The sequence below is a fragment of the Cherax quadricarinatus genome, chromosome 32, assembly GCF_038502225.1.
Source record: "Cherax quadricarinatus isolate ZL_2023a chromosome 32, ASM3850222v1, whole genome shotgun sequence".
NCBI lineage: Eukaryota > Metazoa > Arthropoda > Malacostraca > Decapoda > Parastacidae > Cherax > Cherax quadricarinatus.
Window position 1 is genome coordinate 3,181,185 of NC_091323.1, and position 15,638 is coordinate 3,196,822.

Genomic DNA, 15,638 nt, shown 5'->3' on the forward strand with positions numbered 1-15,638 from the left:
CAACTCTAGCCGCACTCTGCACTATTCCAATTGCGTGTGATTAGACACACGGGACTGGGGTTATTGAATACAAGGATACATTTCTTGGATCGCTCAGCCAGTAATATGAATTTAGTCTTTATTGCTATAAATCAGCTTCTGCATTCCTTCAAGCATTGCTATTATCATGTTAAATAATTTTTGAGGCTAATTTTCCTGCCTCTATAGATTATATTATTTTTTTTTATTAACACATCGGCAGTCACCCACCAAGGCAGGGTGGCCCGAAAAAGAAAAACTTTCATCATTCACTCCATCACTGTGTTGCCAGAGGTGCGCTTTACACTACATTTATAAAGCTGCAACATTACGGATCGCATTATACTGCATTTCTGTCTATTATTCAGCGATGTAGGTATTTTATAGCGTTGATCTCCATATTTTTCTTGTGGTCTTTTAACTTGTTCTTACCGTTTATTTTACTTGGCTTCCCTTTTTTCTCTTCGTTTTCTCCCAAGTCGTCTATTATTTTCCCCTCTTTTCCTATTCCGTCCAAAACTGTTTTTCTACCACTTCCTCATCTTCCTAGTGTTTATCATCCTGCTTGTCACTAGCTATTTTCGATGATATAAAAGTATCCAGCGCGGAATCTGTGACTCTTATTTCCAGTTTTCAACCAGAATTTACATTCATTTCAGCTGAAGGAAAATAACGAGTTCTTTGAATACAAATGCAAAGAGGATTCCCCTGGTGACTCGAGGACTATCCCCAGAAAAAAATAGTAGTAGATGCGTTATGGTTATTAAAGCTTTGAAACAATTGTCCAAATATTCCAGGGAGAATTACTCCACTGAAACTGAGGGGATAAAATACGCATACTCTGTTGATAAATTAAAGGGTTATAATACACACCCTCCAATAATACAATCAAAATATGTATTGATGCTACTTTTTTTTTCTATGATGCTGTAACTTACTTGGGAATATCCCCCAAAAATAAAACTACTCGCTAACATGTACAGATTATAAGAGATGTTTAGTTGTGGTTGTCTATCTTTGTGAGTTCTGAGTTCACGTATGATTCACACCTTATAGAATAACAAGGCACAGTACCAGGACTGGAACGATATACAAATAGCCCATACATACTACTACTACTACAACTATTTCTAATATGACTACTACCACTACTACCACTACTGCTACTTCAACCACTACTGCTATTACCACTGCTACTACTGATGCTACTACTGCTATTACCACCACTGCAGCTACTGCTATTACCACTACTGCAACTACTGTCATTACCACTACTGCAACTACTGCTGTTACTACTATTCCTATTGTTACTACTATTACTACTACTATTTCTACTGTTACTACCACCACAACTACTACTGCTACCACCAATACTTCTACCACTACTACCATTTTTAATACCTCTCATTCTACTCCTGGCCCTCCCCTCTCTCGTACCTAATTATACTTGCTCCCTTCTCTTCGTGCTTCTGTGTGGCTAGTTAATAGTGGACGTCAGACCCAAATGTCGTCATAACTTTCGTTCTCCTATGTGCGGGTTATTTGATTACTTAAAACCACTTCAAAGCGACAAAATGTAATTACAGGCGAATATAACTATGTGAATTGTTACCTGGGGAAACTTCGCTACCATTATTAAATAAATGAAAACAAAATCAACTCGCCCAGTTCCTTTGATGACACGAGTGTTGACTAGATTACTCACCAGAGCAGAAGGTGGTCCCTGTAGGAGGAGGATGGATTGTAGTATCCTTGGAGGGTCGATACATGTAAGGGTCACTATAAATATTCAGATTTCTTGATCAGAAATATATAAGTGTATAGTATAAACATGAAAAAATCTTTATATATTAAAAATTTTTAGAGAAAAATGAGAAAACATTTTAAGAATAAAGAAAATTAATACTGTCATAAGGCTTTAGGAAATCACTGTGCAGTAGGAATAATAGATGATCGTTGTAGAAGCATTACGATCATTACCGGTCCTACGATAGCTGACACTATCTTTGCATGTATTACGATAGTCTGGGCTACTGAAGTCTGCGGTACTATTGCACACTGAGGCTTCTGCAGTAAGTCAAGGTGATGAGTTACTGAAGAGGTAGTGGGTACCATTGGTTTAAAAGAGACTGTAAGTGGAAGAGTGGAGTGCTTGATGATGTCTTTATTAGTGATGAGTTTATTAATGATGAGTTTGTTATTGATGAGTTTGTTATTGATAAGTTTATTAATGATGAGTTTATTATTGATTAGTTTGTTATTGATGAGTTTATTAATGATAAGTTTATTATTGATGAGTTTATTAATGATGAGTTTATTATTGATTAGTTTGTTATTGATGAGTTTATTAATGATAAGTTTATTATTGATGAGTTTGTTATTGATGAGTTTATTAATGATAAGTTTATTATTGATGAGTTTGTTATTGATGAGTTTATTAATGATAAGTTTATTATTGATGAGTTTATTATTGACGAGTTTATTATTGATGAGTTTATTATAAGTTTATTAATGATGAGTTTATTACTGATGAGTTTATTAATGATGGGGTTTATTATTGATGAGTTTATTACTGATGAGTTTATTAATGATGGGGTTTATTATTGATGAGTTTATTAATGATGGGGTTTATTATTGATGAGTTTATTACTGATGAGTTTATTAATGATGGGGTTTATTATTGATAAGTTTATTAATGATGAGTTTATTGAAGATAAGTTTATTAATGATGAGTTACTTAACGATAAGTTTATTAATGATGACTTTATTAATGGTGAGTTTATCACTGCGAGATATTACCTGCTGAGTATATTGCTGTAAGTTAAACTTTTTGAGTTTAAATCTGTGTTTAATATTCCAAATTCATACTGAGAAGTTTTTTTTATTTATATTTTTGCACGATTTTATTTTTATTTTATTATTTAAGAGTTTATTATCGGTTTCATTATTGATGAGATTATTGTTAGTGATTTATTCTTAGTCTTTCATGGGAAAAAACTGATGATAATATAGTGATCCAAGATATTGTTTAGTGATGATAATATAGTGATCCAGGATATTGTTTAGTGATGATAATATAGTGATCCAGGATATTGTTTAGTGATGATAATATAGTGATCCAAGATATTGTTTAGTGATGATAATATAGTGATCCAAGATATTGTTTAGTGATGATAATATAGTGATCCAAGATATTGTTTAGTGATGATAATACAGTGATCCAAGATATTGTTTAGTGATGATAATGTAGTGATCCAAGATATTGTTTAGTGATGATAATGTAGTGATCCAAGATATTGTTTAGTGATGATAATATAGTGATCCAAGATATTCTTTAGTGATGATAATATAGTGATCCAAGATATTGTTTAGTGATGATAATATAGTGATCCAAGATATTGTTTAGTGATGATAATATAGTGATCCAAGATATTGTTTAGTGATGATAATATAGTGATCCAAGATATTGTTTAGTGATGATAATATAGTGATCCAAGATATTCTTTAGTGATGATAATATAGTGATCCAAGATATTGTTTAGTGATGATAATATAGTGATCCAAGATATTGTTTAGTGATGATAATATAGTGATCCAAGATATTGTTTAGTGATGATAATATAGTGATCCAAGATATTGTTTAGTGATGATAATATAGTGATCCAAGATATTGTTTAGTGATGATAATATAGTGATCCAAGATATTGTTTAGTGATGATAATGTAGTGATCCAAGATATTGTTTAGTGATGATAATGTAGTGATCCAAGATATTGTTTAGTGATGATAATGTAGTGATCCAAGATATTGTTTAGTGATGATAATATAGTGATCCAAGATATTGTTTAGTGATGATAATATAGTGATCCAAGATATTGTTTAGTGATGATAATGTAGTGATCCAAGATATTGTTTAGTGATGATAATATAGTGATCCAAGATATTGTTTATTGATGATAATGTAGTGATCCAAGATATTGTTTATTGATGATAATGTAGTGATCCAAGATATTGTTTATTGATGATAATGTAGTGATCCAAGATATTGTTTAGTGATGATAATGTAGTGATCCAAGATATTGTTTAGTGATGATAATGTAGTGATCCAAGATATTGTTTAGTGATGATAATATAGTGATCCAAGATATTGTTTAGTGATGATAATATAGTGATCCAAGATATTGTTTAGTGATGATAATGTAGTGATCCAAGATATTGTTTAGTGATGATAATATAGTGATCCAAGATATTGTTTAGTGATGATAATATAGTGATCCAAGATATTGTTTAGTGATGATAATGTAGTGATCCAAGATATTGTTTAGTGATGATAATATAGTGATCCAAGATATTGTTTAGTGATAATGTGGTGATCCAAGATATTGTTTAGTGATGATAACGTAGTGATCCAAGATATTGTTTGGTGATAATGTAGTGATCCAAGATATTGTTTAGTGATGATAATGTAGTGATCCAAGATATTGTTTAGTGATGATAATGTAGTGATCCAAGATATTGTTTAGTGATGATAATGTAGTGATCCAAGATATTGCTTAGTGATGATAATGTAGTGATCCAAGATATTGTTTAGTGATGATAATGTAGTGTTCCAAGATATTGTTTAGTGATGATAATGTAGTGATCCAAGATATTGTTTAGTGATGATAATGTAGTGATCCAAGATATTGTTTGGTGATAATGTAGTGATCCAAGATATTGTTTGTTGATAATGTAGTGATCCAAGATATTGTTTAGTGATGATAATGTAGTGATCCAAGATATTGTTTGGTGATAATGTAGTGATCCAAGATATTGTTTGGTGATAATGTAGTGATCCAAGATATTGTTTGGTGATAATGTAGTGATCCAAGATATTGTTTGTTGATAATGTAGTGATCCAAGATATTGTTTAGTGATGATAATGTAGTGATCCAAGATATTGTTTGGTGATAATGTAGTGATCCAAGATATTGTTTGTTGATAATGTAGTGATCCAAGATATTGTTTAGTGATGATAATGTAGTGATCCAAGATATTGTTTGGTGATAATGTAGTGATCCAAGATATTGTTTGGTGATAATGTAGTGATCCAAGATATTGTTTGTTGATAATGTAGTGATCCAAGATATTGTTTAGTGATGATAATGTAGTGATCCAAGATATTGTTTAGTGATGATAATGTAGTGATCCAAGATATTGTTTAGTGATGATAATGTAGTGATCCAAGATATTGTTTGGTGATAATGTAGTGATCCAAGATATTGTTTAGTGATGATAATGTAGTGATCCAAGATATTGTTTAGTGATGATAATGTAGTGATCCAAGATATTGTTTAGTGATGATAATGTAGTGATCCAAGATATTGTTTAGTGATGATAATGTAGTGATCCAAGATATTGTTTAGTGATGATAATGTAGTGATCCAAGATATTGTTTAGTGATGATAATGTAGTGATCCAAGATATTGTTTAGTGATGATAATGTAGTGATCCAAGATATTGTTTAGTGATGATAATGTAGTGATCCAAGATATTGTTTAGTGATGATAATGTAGTGATCCAAGATATTGTTTAGTGATGATAATGTAGTGATCCAAGATATTGTTTAGTGATGATAATGTAGTGATCCAAGATATTGTTTAGTGATGATAATGTAGTGATCCAAGATATTGTTTAGTGATGATAATGTAGTGATCCAAGATATTGTTTATTGATGATAATGTAGTGATCCAAGATATTGTTTAGTGATGATAATATAGTGATCCAAGATATTGTTTAGTGATGATAATATAGTGATCCAAGATATTGTTTAGTGATGATAATATAGTGATCCAAGATATTGTTTAGTGATGATAATATAGTGATCCAAGATATTGTTTAGTGATGATAATGTAGTGATCCAAGATATTGTTTAGTGATGATAATGTAGTGATCCAAGGTATTGTTTAGTGATGATAATATAGTGATCCAAGATATTGTTTAGTGATGATAATGTAGTGATCCAAGATATTGTTTGGTGATAATGTAGTGATCCAAGATATTGTTTGTTGATAATGTAGTGATCCAAGATATTGTTTAGTGATGATAATGTAGTGATCCAAGATATTGTTTGGTGATAATGTAGTGATCCAAGATATTGTTTGGTGATAATGTAGTGATCCAAGATATTGTTTAGTGATGATAATGTAGTGATCCAAGATATTGTTTGGTGATAATGTAGTGATCCAAGATATTGTTTGTTGATAATGTAGTGATCCAAGATATTGTTTAGTGATGATAATGTAGTGATCCAAGATATTGTTTGGTGATAATGTAGTGATCCAAGATATTGTTTGGTGATAATGTAGTGATCCAAGATACTGTTAAATAATGATAAATGTAGTGATCCAAGATATTGTTTACATTTCTACGATAAAGTTAATTACTATTAACCTAACTGATATTAAGTCTTTGACTTAATTTAAGGTTTTAGCATTAAAAATGCATAAATATTTTTTTTTTATTTTATTAATATTTTTCACTTGTGGCCAGAAAACTCATTTGAAATCTTATATCCTCCGTTATCGGTGAATTTGAAGTTGTATATTTATGTTTCTCCTTTAAATAATACAGTTGCTATATGTTGTGTGTTGTGTTAACATGGTCCTCACAAGTGTTGTTGTGTTGCAGATGAGGCGAGGGGACCCGCAACACTAGTGCTCCAACAACACAACATGTTTCTCATAATTCTCTATTTTCTTCTCTCTTCTGGTAAGTAAATTTACTGATACTATTTAACTGGTATCTGCTGCTTATTTTTTACAAATGATAAATGCAGAAACGGACAAATATTTTTGTTAATCCCAGACTGGGAGAGTATGTCTGCCGCTTCCTGAAGCTCATGCATGGAAAAGTCCCAATTTATTCCCAAAATGAATCACAAAGGTGAGCAAGCCATAATACCAGTCAGATTAGTGGATGGGATATACGTACAGACCGGCACGTTTATGGGAATAAGAAGGCTGCCGCTTATCCTCCTTCACCAGATCCCACGGTGAAGGAAATCTTACCACAATATATACACAGCTGGGCTGGAGGTGGAAGGCCAAGAAAAATATCTCTGGAGAAAAATTCTCCATCTTTCCCTGAATGAAGTTTGTTTCCTTCCCTGAACACAAGGGTCCTTAATTATCATGATAGGTGAATATATATATATATATATATATATATATATATATATATATATATATATATATATATATATATATATATATATATATATATATATATATATATATATATCTTCACTAGTATTGACCGTACACTCCCAGCCACCAAGAAGAGATTAAACGTTTTCCAAAAAAAATCTTGTTTTTTCCTGAGTTATAGGGGTATTTTCCATCCCATTCACTCTGTACATGAGATTGTCTTAACCTTCATGTAAAACTTATACGTTTAATAGCAATACATTGGAAATGAGAACAATATGCGTGACACAAAATTTATATATACACATCATAGAGCTCGGTTCTGGGCTGCATGCCCTGGGTACTGCTGGCATCTCTGATCTGGATCACAACACAGATCCTAGAAGCTGGTCGCTCTGAGATCCTGAATTTCCTTGAGGAATATATATATATATATATATATATATATATATATATATATATATATATATATATATATATATATATATATATATATATATATATTTATACATACATACATACATACATACATACATACATACATACATACATACACCGGTGGCCTGGTGGCTAAAGCTCCCGCTTCACACACGGAGGGCCCGGGTTCGATTCCCGGTGGGTGTAAATATTTCGACACGTTTCCTTACACCTGTTGTCCTGTTCACCTAGCAGCATATAGGTACCTGGGTGTTAGTCGACTGGTGTGGGTCGCATCCTGGGGGGCAGGATTGAGGACCCCAATGGAAATAAGTTAGACAGTCCTTGATGACGCACTGACTTTCTTGGGTTATCCTGGGTGGCTTGCCCTCCGGGGTTAAAAATCAGAACTAAGTCTTATCTTATATATATATATATATATATATATATATATATATATATATATATATATATATGTCGTGCTGAATAGGTAAAACTAGCGATTTTGGCTTAAATCGCAACGCTCTTCTTGCCGAATAAGGTAAGTGAAAATTTGTGTATGCAGTCATTTCGCAAAAGTCGTTCTGAACCTAAAGAAAAAAATATATTTCATTGTGTTTGTTTAATATTAAATTATTGTCAACTTATTTATAATATACTTTGGAGGATTAGACTAAGCTAAATTGCGCTTGTTATAATAAGGTTTGGCAAGTTTTCTAAAGTTCTTTTGGTACAAAATCATTAAATTTTACTACCGTTCTGCCAAGTGAATGTAAAACAAAAGCCTGTAATTGTGTTACATGATGGTAGGATTGCTGGTGTTTTTTGTCTGTCTCATAAATATGCAAGATTACAGGTATGTCTTGCGACTTCTACTTACACTTAGGTCACACTACACATACATGTACACATTTATTTATACACACTCATCTGAGTTTTCTTTGATTTTATCTTAGTTCTTGTTCTTATTACTTTTCCTTTTATATCCATGGGGAAGTGGAATAAGAATCTTTCATCCGTAAGCCATGCGTGTTGTAAAAGTCAACTAAAATGCCGGGAACAATGGGCTAGTAACCCCTTTTCCTGTAAAGATTACTAAAAAGAATAAGAAGAAGAAAATTGTCAAAGTGGGAAGTCTGAATGTGCGTGGATGTTGTGCAAATGATAAGAAAGAGATGATTGTGGATGTTATGAATGAGAAGAAGCTGGATATCCTGGCTTTAAGTGAAACAGAGCTGAAGAGAAATAAATGGGATTAGGACAGGGGTTTCAAATAGGGTTAGAGCTAAAGAAGGAGTAGCAATAATGTTGAAGGATAAGCTATGGTAGTAAAGGAGGGACTATAAAATGTAATTATGTGGAATAAAATAAAGGTTGGATGTGAAGAGTGGGTTACAGTAAGCATATATGCGCCTGGGGAAGAGAGAAGTGTAGAGGAGAGAGATTTTGGGAAATGTTGAGTGAATGCGTGGGGAGTTTTGAACCAAGTGTGAGAGTACTTGTAGTTGGGGATTTTAATGCTAAAGTGGGTAAAAATGTTATGGAGGGAGTAGTAGATAAATTTGGGGTGCCAGGGGTAAATGAAAATGGGAAGCCTTTAATTGAGCTATGTGTAGAAAGAGGTTTGGTAATAAGTAATACATATTTTATGAAAAAGAGGATAAATAAATATACAAGGTATGATACAGCACGTAATGAAAGTAGTTTGTTAGATTATGTATTGGTGGATAAGAGGTTGATGGGTAGGCTCCAGGATGTACATGTTTATAGAGGGGCAACTGATATATCGGATCATTTAGTTGTAGCTACAGTTAGAGTAAGAGGTAGATGGGACAAGAGGAAAATGGCAGCAACAAGTAAGAGGGAGGTGAAAGTGTATAAACTAAGGAAGGAGGAAGTTCGGGTGAGATATAAGCAACTATTGGCAGAAAGGTGGGATAGTGCAAAGATGAGTAGTGGGGGGGTGGGGGGTTGAAGAGGGTTGGAATAGTTTTAAAAATGCAGTATTAGAATGTGGGGCAGAAGTTTGTGGTTATAGGAGGGTGGGTGCAGGAGGAAAGAGAAGTGATTGGTGGAATGATAAAGTAAAGGGTGTGATAAAAGAGAAAAAGGTAGCTTATTAGAGGTATTTACAAAGCAGAAGTGTTTTAAGATGAGTAGAGTATATGGAGAGTAAAAGAAAGGTGAAGAGAGTGGTGAGAGAGTACAAAAGGAGAGCAGATGAAAGAGTGGGAGAGGCACTGTCAAGAAATTTTAATGAAAATAAGAAAAAAAATTGGAGTGAGTTAAACAAGTTAAGAAAGCCTAGGGAACAAATGGATTTGTCAGTTAAAAACAGAGTAGGGGAGTTAGTAGATGGGGAGATGGAGGTATTAGGTAGATGGCGAGAATATTTTGAGGAACTTTTAAATGTCGACGAAGAAATCGAGGCGGTAATTTCATTGACTGGCCAGGGAGGTATACCACCTTTTAGGAGTGAAGAAGAGCAGGATGTGAGTGTGGGGGAGGTGCGTGAGGCATTACGTAGAATGAAAGAGGGTAAAGGAGCTGCGGGATCATGACATGATCATGACATGATCATGACATGATCATGATCATGATCATGACATGACATGAAAGCACGGGGAGACATAGTGTTGGAGTGGTTGGTATTTTCGTTTAATAAATGCATGAAAGAGGGGAAGGTACCTAAGGATTGGCGGAGAGCGTGTACAGTCCCTTTATATAAAAGGAAGGAGGACAAAAGAGATAATAAAAATTATAGAGGAATAAGTTTACTGAGTATACCAGGAAAAGTGTACGGTAGGGTTATTATTGAAAGAATTAGAGGTAAGACAGAATGTAGAATTGCGGATCAGCAAGGTGGTTTCAGAGTGGGTAGGGGATGTGTAGATCAAGTGTTTACATTGAAGCATATATGTGAACATTATTTAGATAAAGGTAGGGAAGTTTTTATTGCATTTATGGATTTAGAAAAGGCATATGATAGAATGGATAGGAGAGCAATATGGCAGATGTTGCAAGTATATGGAATAGGTGGTAAGTTACTAAATGCTATAAAGAGTTTTTATGAGGATAGTGAGGCTCAAGTTAGGGTGTGTAGAAGAGAGGGAGAATACTTCCCGGTAAAAGTAGGTCTTAGACAGGGATGTGTAATGTCACCATGGTTGTTTAATATATTTATAGATGGGGTTGTAAAAGAAGTAAATGCTAGGGTGTTCGGGAGAGGGGTGGGATTAAATTATGGGGAATCAAATTCAAAATGGGAGGTGTCACAGTTACTTTTTGCTGATGATACTGTGCTTATGGGAAATTCTAAAGGAAACTTGCAGAGGTTAGTGGACTAATTTGGGAGTGTGTGTAAAGGTAGAAAGTTGAAAATGAACATAGAAAAGAGTAAGGTGATGAAGGTATCAAATGATTCAGATGAAGGTATCAAATGATTCAGATGAAGAAAAATTGGATATCAAATTGGGGAAGAGGAGTATGGAAGAAGTGAATGTTTTCAGATATTTGGGAGTTGACGTATCAGCGGATGGATTTATGAAGGATGAGGTTAATCATAGAAATGATGAAGGAAAAAAGGGGAGTGGTGCATTGAGGTACATGTGGAGCCAAAAAACGTTATCTATGGAGGCAAAGAAGGGAATGTATGAAAGTATAGTAGTACCAACACTCTTATATGGATGTGAAGCTTGGGTGGTAAATGCAGCAGCGAGGAGACGGTTGGAGGCAGTGGAGATGTCCTGTCTAAGGGCAATGTGTGGTGTAAATATTATGCAGAAAATTCAGAGTATGGAAATTAGGAGAAGGTGAGAAGTTAATAAAAGTATTAGTCAGATGAGCTGAAGAGGGTTTGTTGAGGTGGTTTGGTCATTTAGAGAGATTGGATCAAAGTAGAATGACATGGAGAGCGTATAAATCTGTAGGGGACGGAAGGCGGGGTAGGGGTCGTCCTCGAAAAGGTTGGAGGGAGGGGGTAAAGGAGGTGTTGTGGGCGAGGGGTTAGGACTTCCAGCAAGGTTGCGTGAGCGTGTTAGACAGGAGTGAATGGAGACGAATGGTATTTGGGACCTCACGAGCTGTTGGAGTGTGAGCAGGGTAATGTTTCGTGAAGGGATTAAGGGAAACCGGTTATTTTATATAACCGGACTTGACTCCTGGAAATGGGAAGTACCATGCCTGCACTCTAAAGCAGGGGTTTGGGATATTGGCAGTTTGGAAAGATATATTGTGTATTTTTATACATATATACTTCTAAACTGTTGTATTCTGAGCACCTCTGCAAAAACAGTGATTATGTGTGAGTGAGGTGAAAGTGTTGAATGATGAAAGTATTTTCTTTTTGGGGATTTTCTTTCTTTTTGGGTCACTCTGCCTGGGTGGGAGACGGCCAACTTGTTGATATATATATATATATATATATATATATATATATATATATATATATATATATATATATATATATATATATATATATATATATATATATATATATATATTTATGTATGTCGTGCCGAATAGGCAGAATTTGAGATCTTGGCTTAAATAGCAACGTTCATCTTGCCATATAGGACAAGTGAAAATTTGTATATGCAATAATTTCGCCAAAATCATTCTGAACCTAACGGAAAAAATATATTTCACTGTGTTTGTTTAGTATTAAATTACTGTAAAGAAATCTAAAATATATTTAGTTGGATTAGGGTAAAATAAATTGCTCTTGTTATAATAAGGTTAGGCAAGTTTTCTATGATTCTTTTGGTGCAAAATAAAAAATTTTTACATTAACATTAGTGAAAAAAATATATCTTTAAACGTACAAGAGAAAATTTTAGAAAGGACTTAATTTTAAATGATTTTTTGCTAATTGACCAGTTTTACATAATCGGCACGACATTATATATATATATATATATATATATATATATATATATATATATATATATAAATATATAAATATATAAATATAAAATATATATATATATATATATATATATATATATATATATATATATATATATATATATATATATATATATACATATATATATATATATACATGCAAAACAACCACTCTGAAAGAATAGAGAAATTCCAAGCGCTTTCGTGACTACTCACATTATCAAGGAACTATGAAAGTAAAGCATCCAAGGAAGCTATATAAGAGGTCTGGCCAACACCTCACTATATAGCTTCCTGGGATGCTTTACTTTCATAGTTCCTTGATAATGTGAGTAGTCACGAAAGCGCTTGGAATTTCTCTATTCTTTCAGAGTGGTTGTTTTGCATATTCTGAAATCACCTGTTTACTGTGATCTTATTGCATATATATATATATATATGTATATATATATATATATATATGTGTATATATATATATATATGTATATATATATATACATATATATATACATATATATGTATATATATATGTATATGTATAGGTTGGTAGACAGCAACTACCCAGGGAAGTAGTACCGTCCTGCCAGATGACTGTGAAACAGAAACCTGTAACTGTTTTACATGATGGTAGGATTGCTGGTGTCTTTTTCTGTCTCATAAACACGCTAGATAACAGGGATATCTTGCTACTCCTACTTACACTTTGGTCACACTTCACAGACAAGCACATGCATATATATATATACATACATCTAGGTTTTTCTCCTTTTTCTAAATAGCTCTTGTTCTTCTATACTTCTTCTATTATCCATGGGGAAGTGGAAAAGAATCTTTCCTCCGTAAGCCATGCGTGTCGTATGAGGCGACTAAAATGCCGGGAGCAATGGGCTAGTAACTCCTTTTCCTGTAAACATTTACTAAAAAAGAGAAGAAGAAAAACTTTATAAAACTGGGATGCTTAAATGTGCGTGGATGTAGTGCGGATGACAAGAAACAGATGATTGTTGATGTTATGAATGAAAAGAAGGTGGATATCCTGGCCCTAAGCGAAACAAAACTGCAAAGGGTAGGGGAGTTTCGGTGGGGGGAAATAAATTGGATTAAATCTGGAGTATCTGACAGAGTTAGAGCTAAGGAAGGGTTAGCAATAATGATGAAGGATCAGTTATGGAAGGAGAAAAGAGAATATGATTGTGTAAATTCAAGGAATATGTGGATTAAAGTAAAGGTTGGATGCGAGAAGTGGGTCATAATAAGCGTGTATGCACCTGGAGAAGAGAAGAATGTAGAGGAGAGAGAGAGAGATTTTGGGAGATGTTAAGTGAATGTATAGGAGCCTTTGAACCAAGTGAGAGAGTAATTGTGGTAGGGGACCTGAATGCTAAAGTAGGAGAAACTTTTAGAGAGGGTGTGGTAGGTAAGTTTGGGGTGCCAGGTGTAAATGATAATGGGAGCCCTTTGATTGAACTTTGTATAGAAAGGGGTTTAGTTATAGGTAATACATATTTTAAGAAAAAGTGGATAAATAAGTATACAAAATATGATGTAGGGCGATATGACAGTAGTTTGTTGGATTATGTATTGGTAGATAAAAGACTGTTGAGTAGACTTCAGGATGTACATGTTTATAGAGGGGCCACAGATATATCAGATCATATTTTAGTTGTAGCTAAACTGAGAGTAAAAGGTAGATGGGATACAAGGAGAATAGAAGCATCAGAGAAGAGAGAGGTGAAGGTTTATAAACTAAAAGAGGAGGCAGTTAGGGTAAGATATAAACAGCTATTGGAGGATAGATGGGCTAATGAGAGTATAGGCAATGGGGTCGAAGAGGTATGGGGTAGGTTTAAAAATGTAGTGTTAGAGTGTTCAGCAATAGTTTGTGGTTACAGGAAAGTGGGTGCGGGAGGGAAGAGGAGCGATTGGTGGAATGATGATGTAAAGAGAGTAGTAAGGGAGAAAAAAATAGCAAATGAGAAGTTTTTACAACGTAGAAGTGATGCAAAGAGGGAAGAGTGTATGGAGAAAAAGAGAGAGGTTAAGAGAGTGGTGAAGCAATGTAAAAAGAGAGCAAATGAGAGAGTGGGTGAGATGTTATCAACAAATTTTGTTGAAAATAAGAAAAAAGATTTGTAGTGAGATTAACAAGTTAAGGAAGCCTAGAGAACAAATGGATTTGTCAGTTAAAAATAGGAGAGGAGAGTTATTAAATGTAGAGTTAGAGGTATTGGAAAGATGGAGGGAATATTCTGAGGAATTCTTAAATGTTGATGAAGATAGGGAAGCTGTGATTTCATGTATAGGGCAAGAAGGAATAACATCTTGTAGGAGTGAGGAAGAGCCAGTTGTGAGTGTGGGGGAAGTTCGTGAGGCAGTAGGTAAAATGAAAAGGGGTAAGGCAGCTGGGATTGATGGGATCAAGATAGAAATGATAAAAGCAGGCGGGGATACAGTTTTGGAGTGGTTGGTGCAATTATCTAATAAATGAATGGAAGAGGGTAAGGTACTTAGGGATTGGCAGAGAGCATGCATAGTTCCTTTGTATAAAGGCAAAGGGGACAAAAGAGAGTGCAAAAATTTATGGGGGGTAAGTCTGTTGAGTATACCTGGTAAAGTGTATGGTAGAGTTATTATTGAAAGAATTAAGAGTAAGACGGAGATTGGATAGCAGATGAACAAGGAGGCTTTAGGAAAGGTAGGGGGTGTGTGGACCAGGTGTTTACAGTGAAACATATAAGTGAACAGTATTTAGATAAGGCTAAAGAGGTTTTTGTGGCATTTATGTATTTGAAAAAGGCGTATGACAGGGTGGATAGGGGGGGCAATGTGGCAGATGTTGCAAGTGTATGGTATAGGAGGTAGGTTACTGAAATCAGTGAAGAGTTTTTACGAGGGTAGTGAGGCTCAAGTTAGAGTATGAAGAAAAGAGGGAGATTGTTTCCCAGTAAAAGTAGGCCTTAGACAGGGATGTGTGTTGTCACCGTGGTTAATATGTTTATAGATGGGGTTGTAAGAGAAGTAAATACGAGGGTCTTGGCAAGAGGCGTGGAGTTAAAAGATAAAGAATCACACATAAAGGGGGAGTTGTCACAGTTGCTCTTTGCTGATGACA

General features: G+C 34.1%; 1 protein-coding gene across 1 annotated transcript in view; it reads left to right on the forward strand.

Moving 5' to 3' along the window:
• The first annotated feature begins 6,687 nt into the window (after positions 1 to 6,687).
• LOC128690168 (zwei Ig domain protein zig-8-like) overlaps positions 6,688 to 15,638 on the forward strand; it is a 150,063-nt gene continuing 141,112 nt past the window's right edge. The window contains exon 1 of the mRNA XM_053778724.2: positions 6,688 to 6,767. Within this exon, the coding sequence (XP_053634699.2) occupies positions 6,731 to 6,767 (37 nt within the window). The 5' untranslated portion in view covers positions 6,688 to 6,730. The remainder of the gene's footprint in view (positions 6,768 to 15,638) is intronic.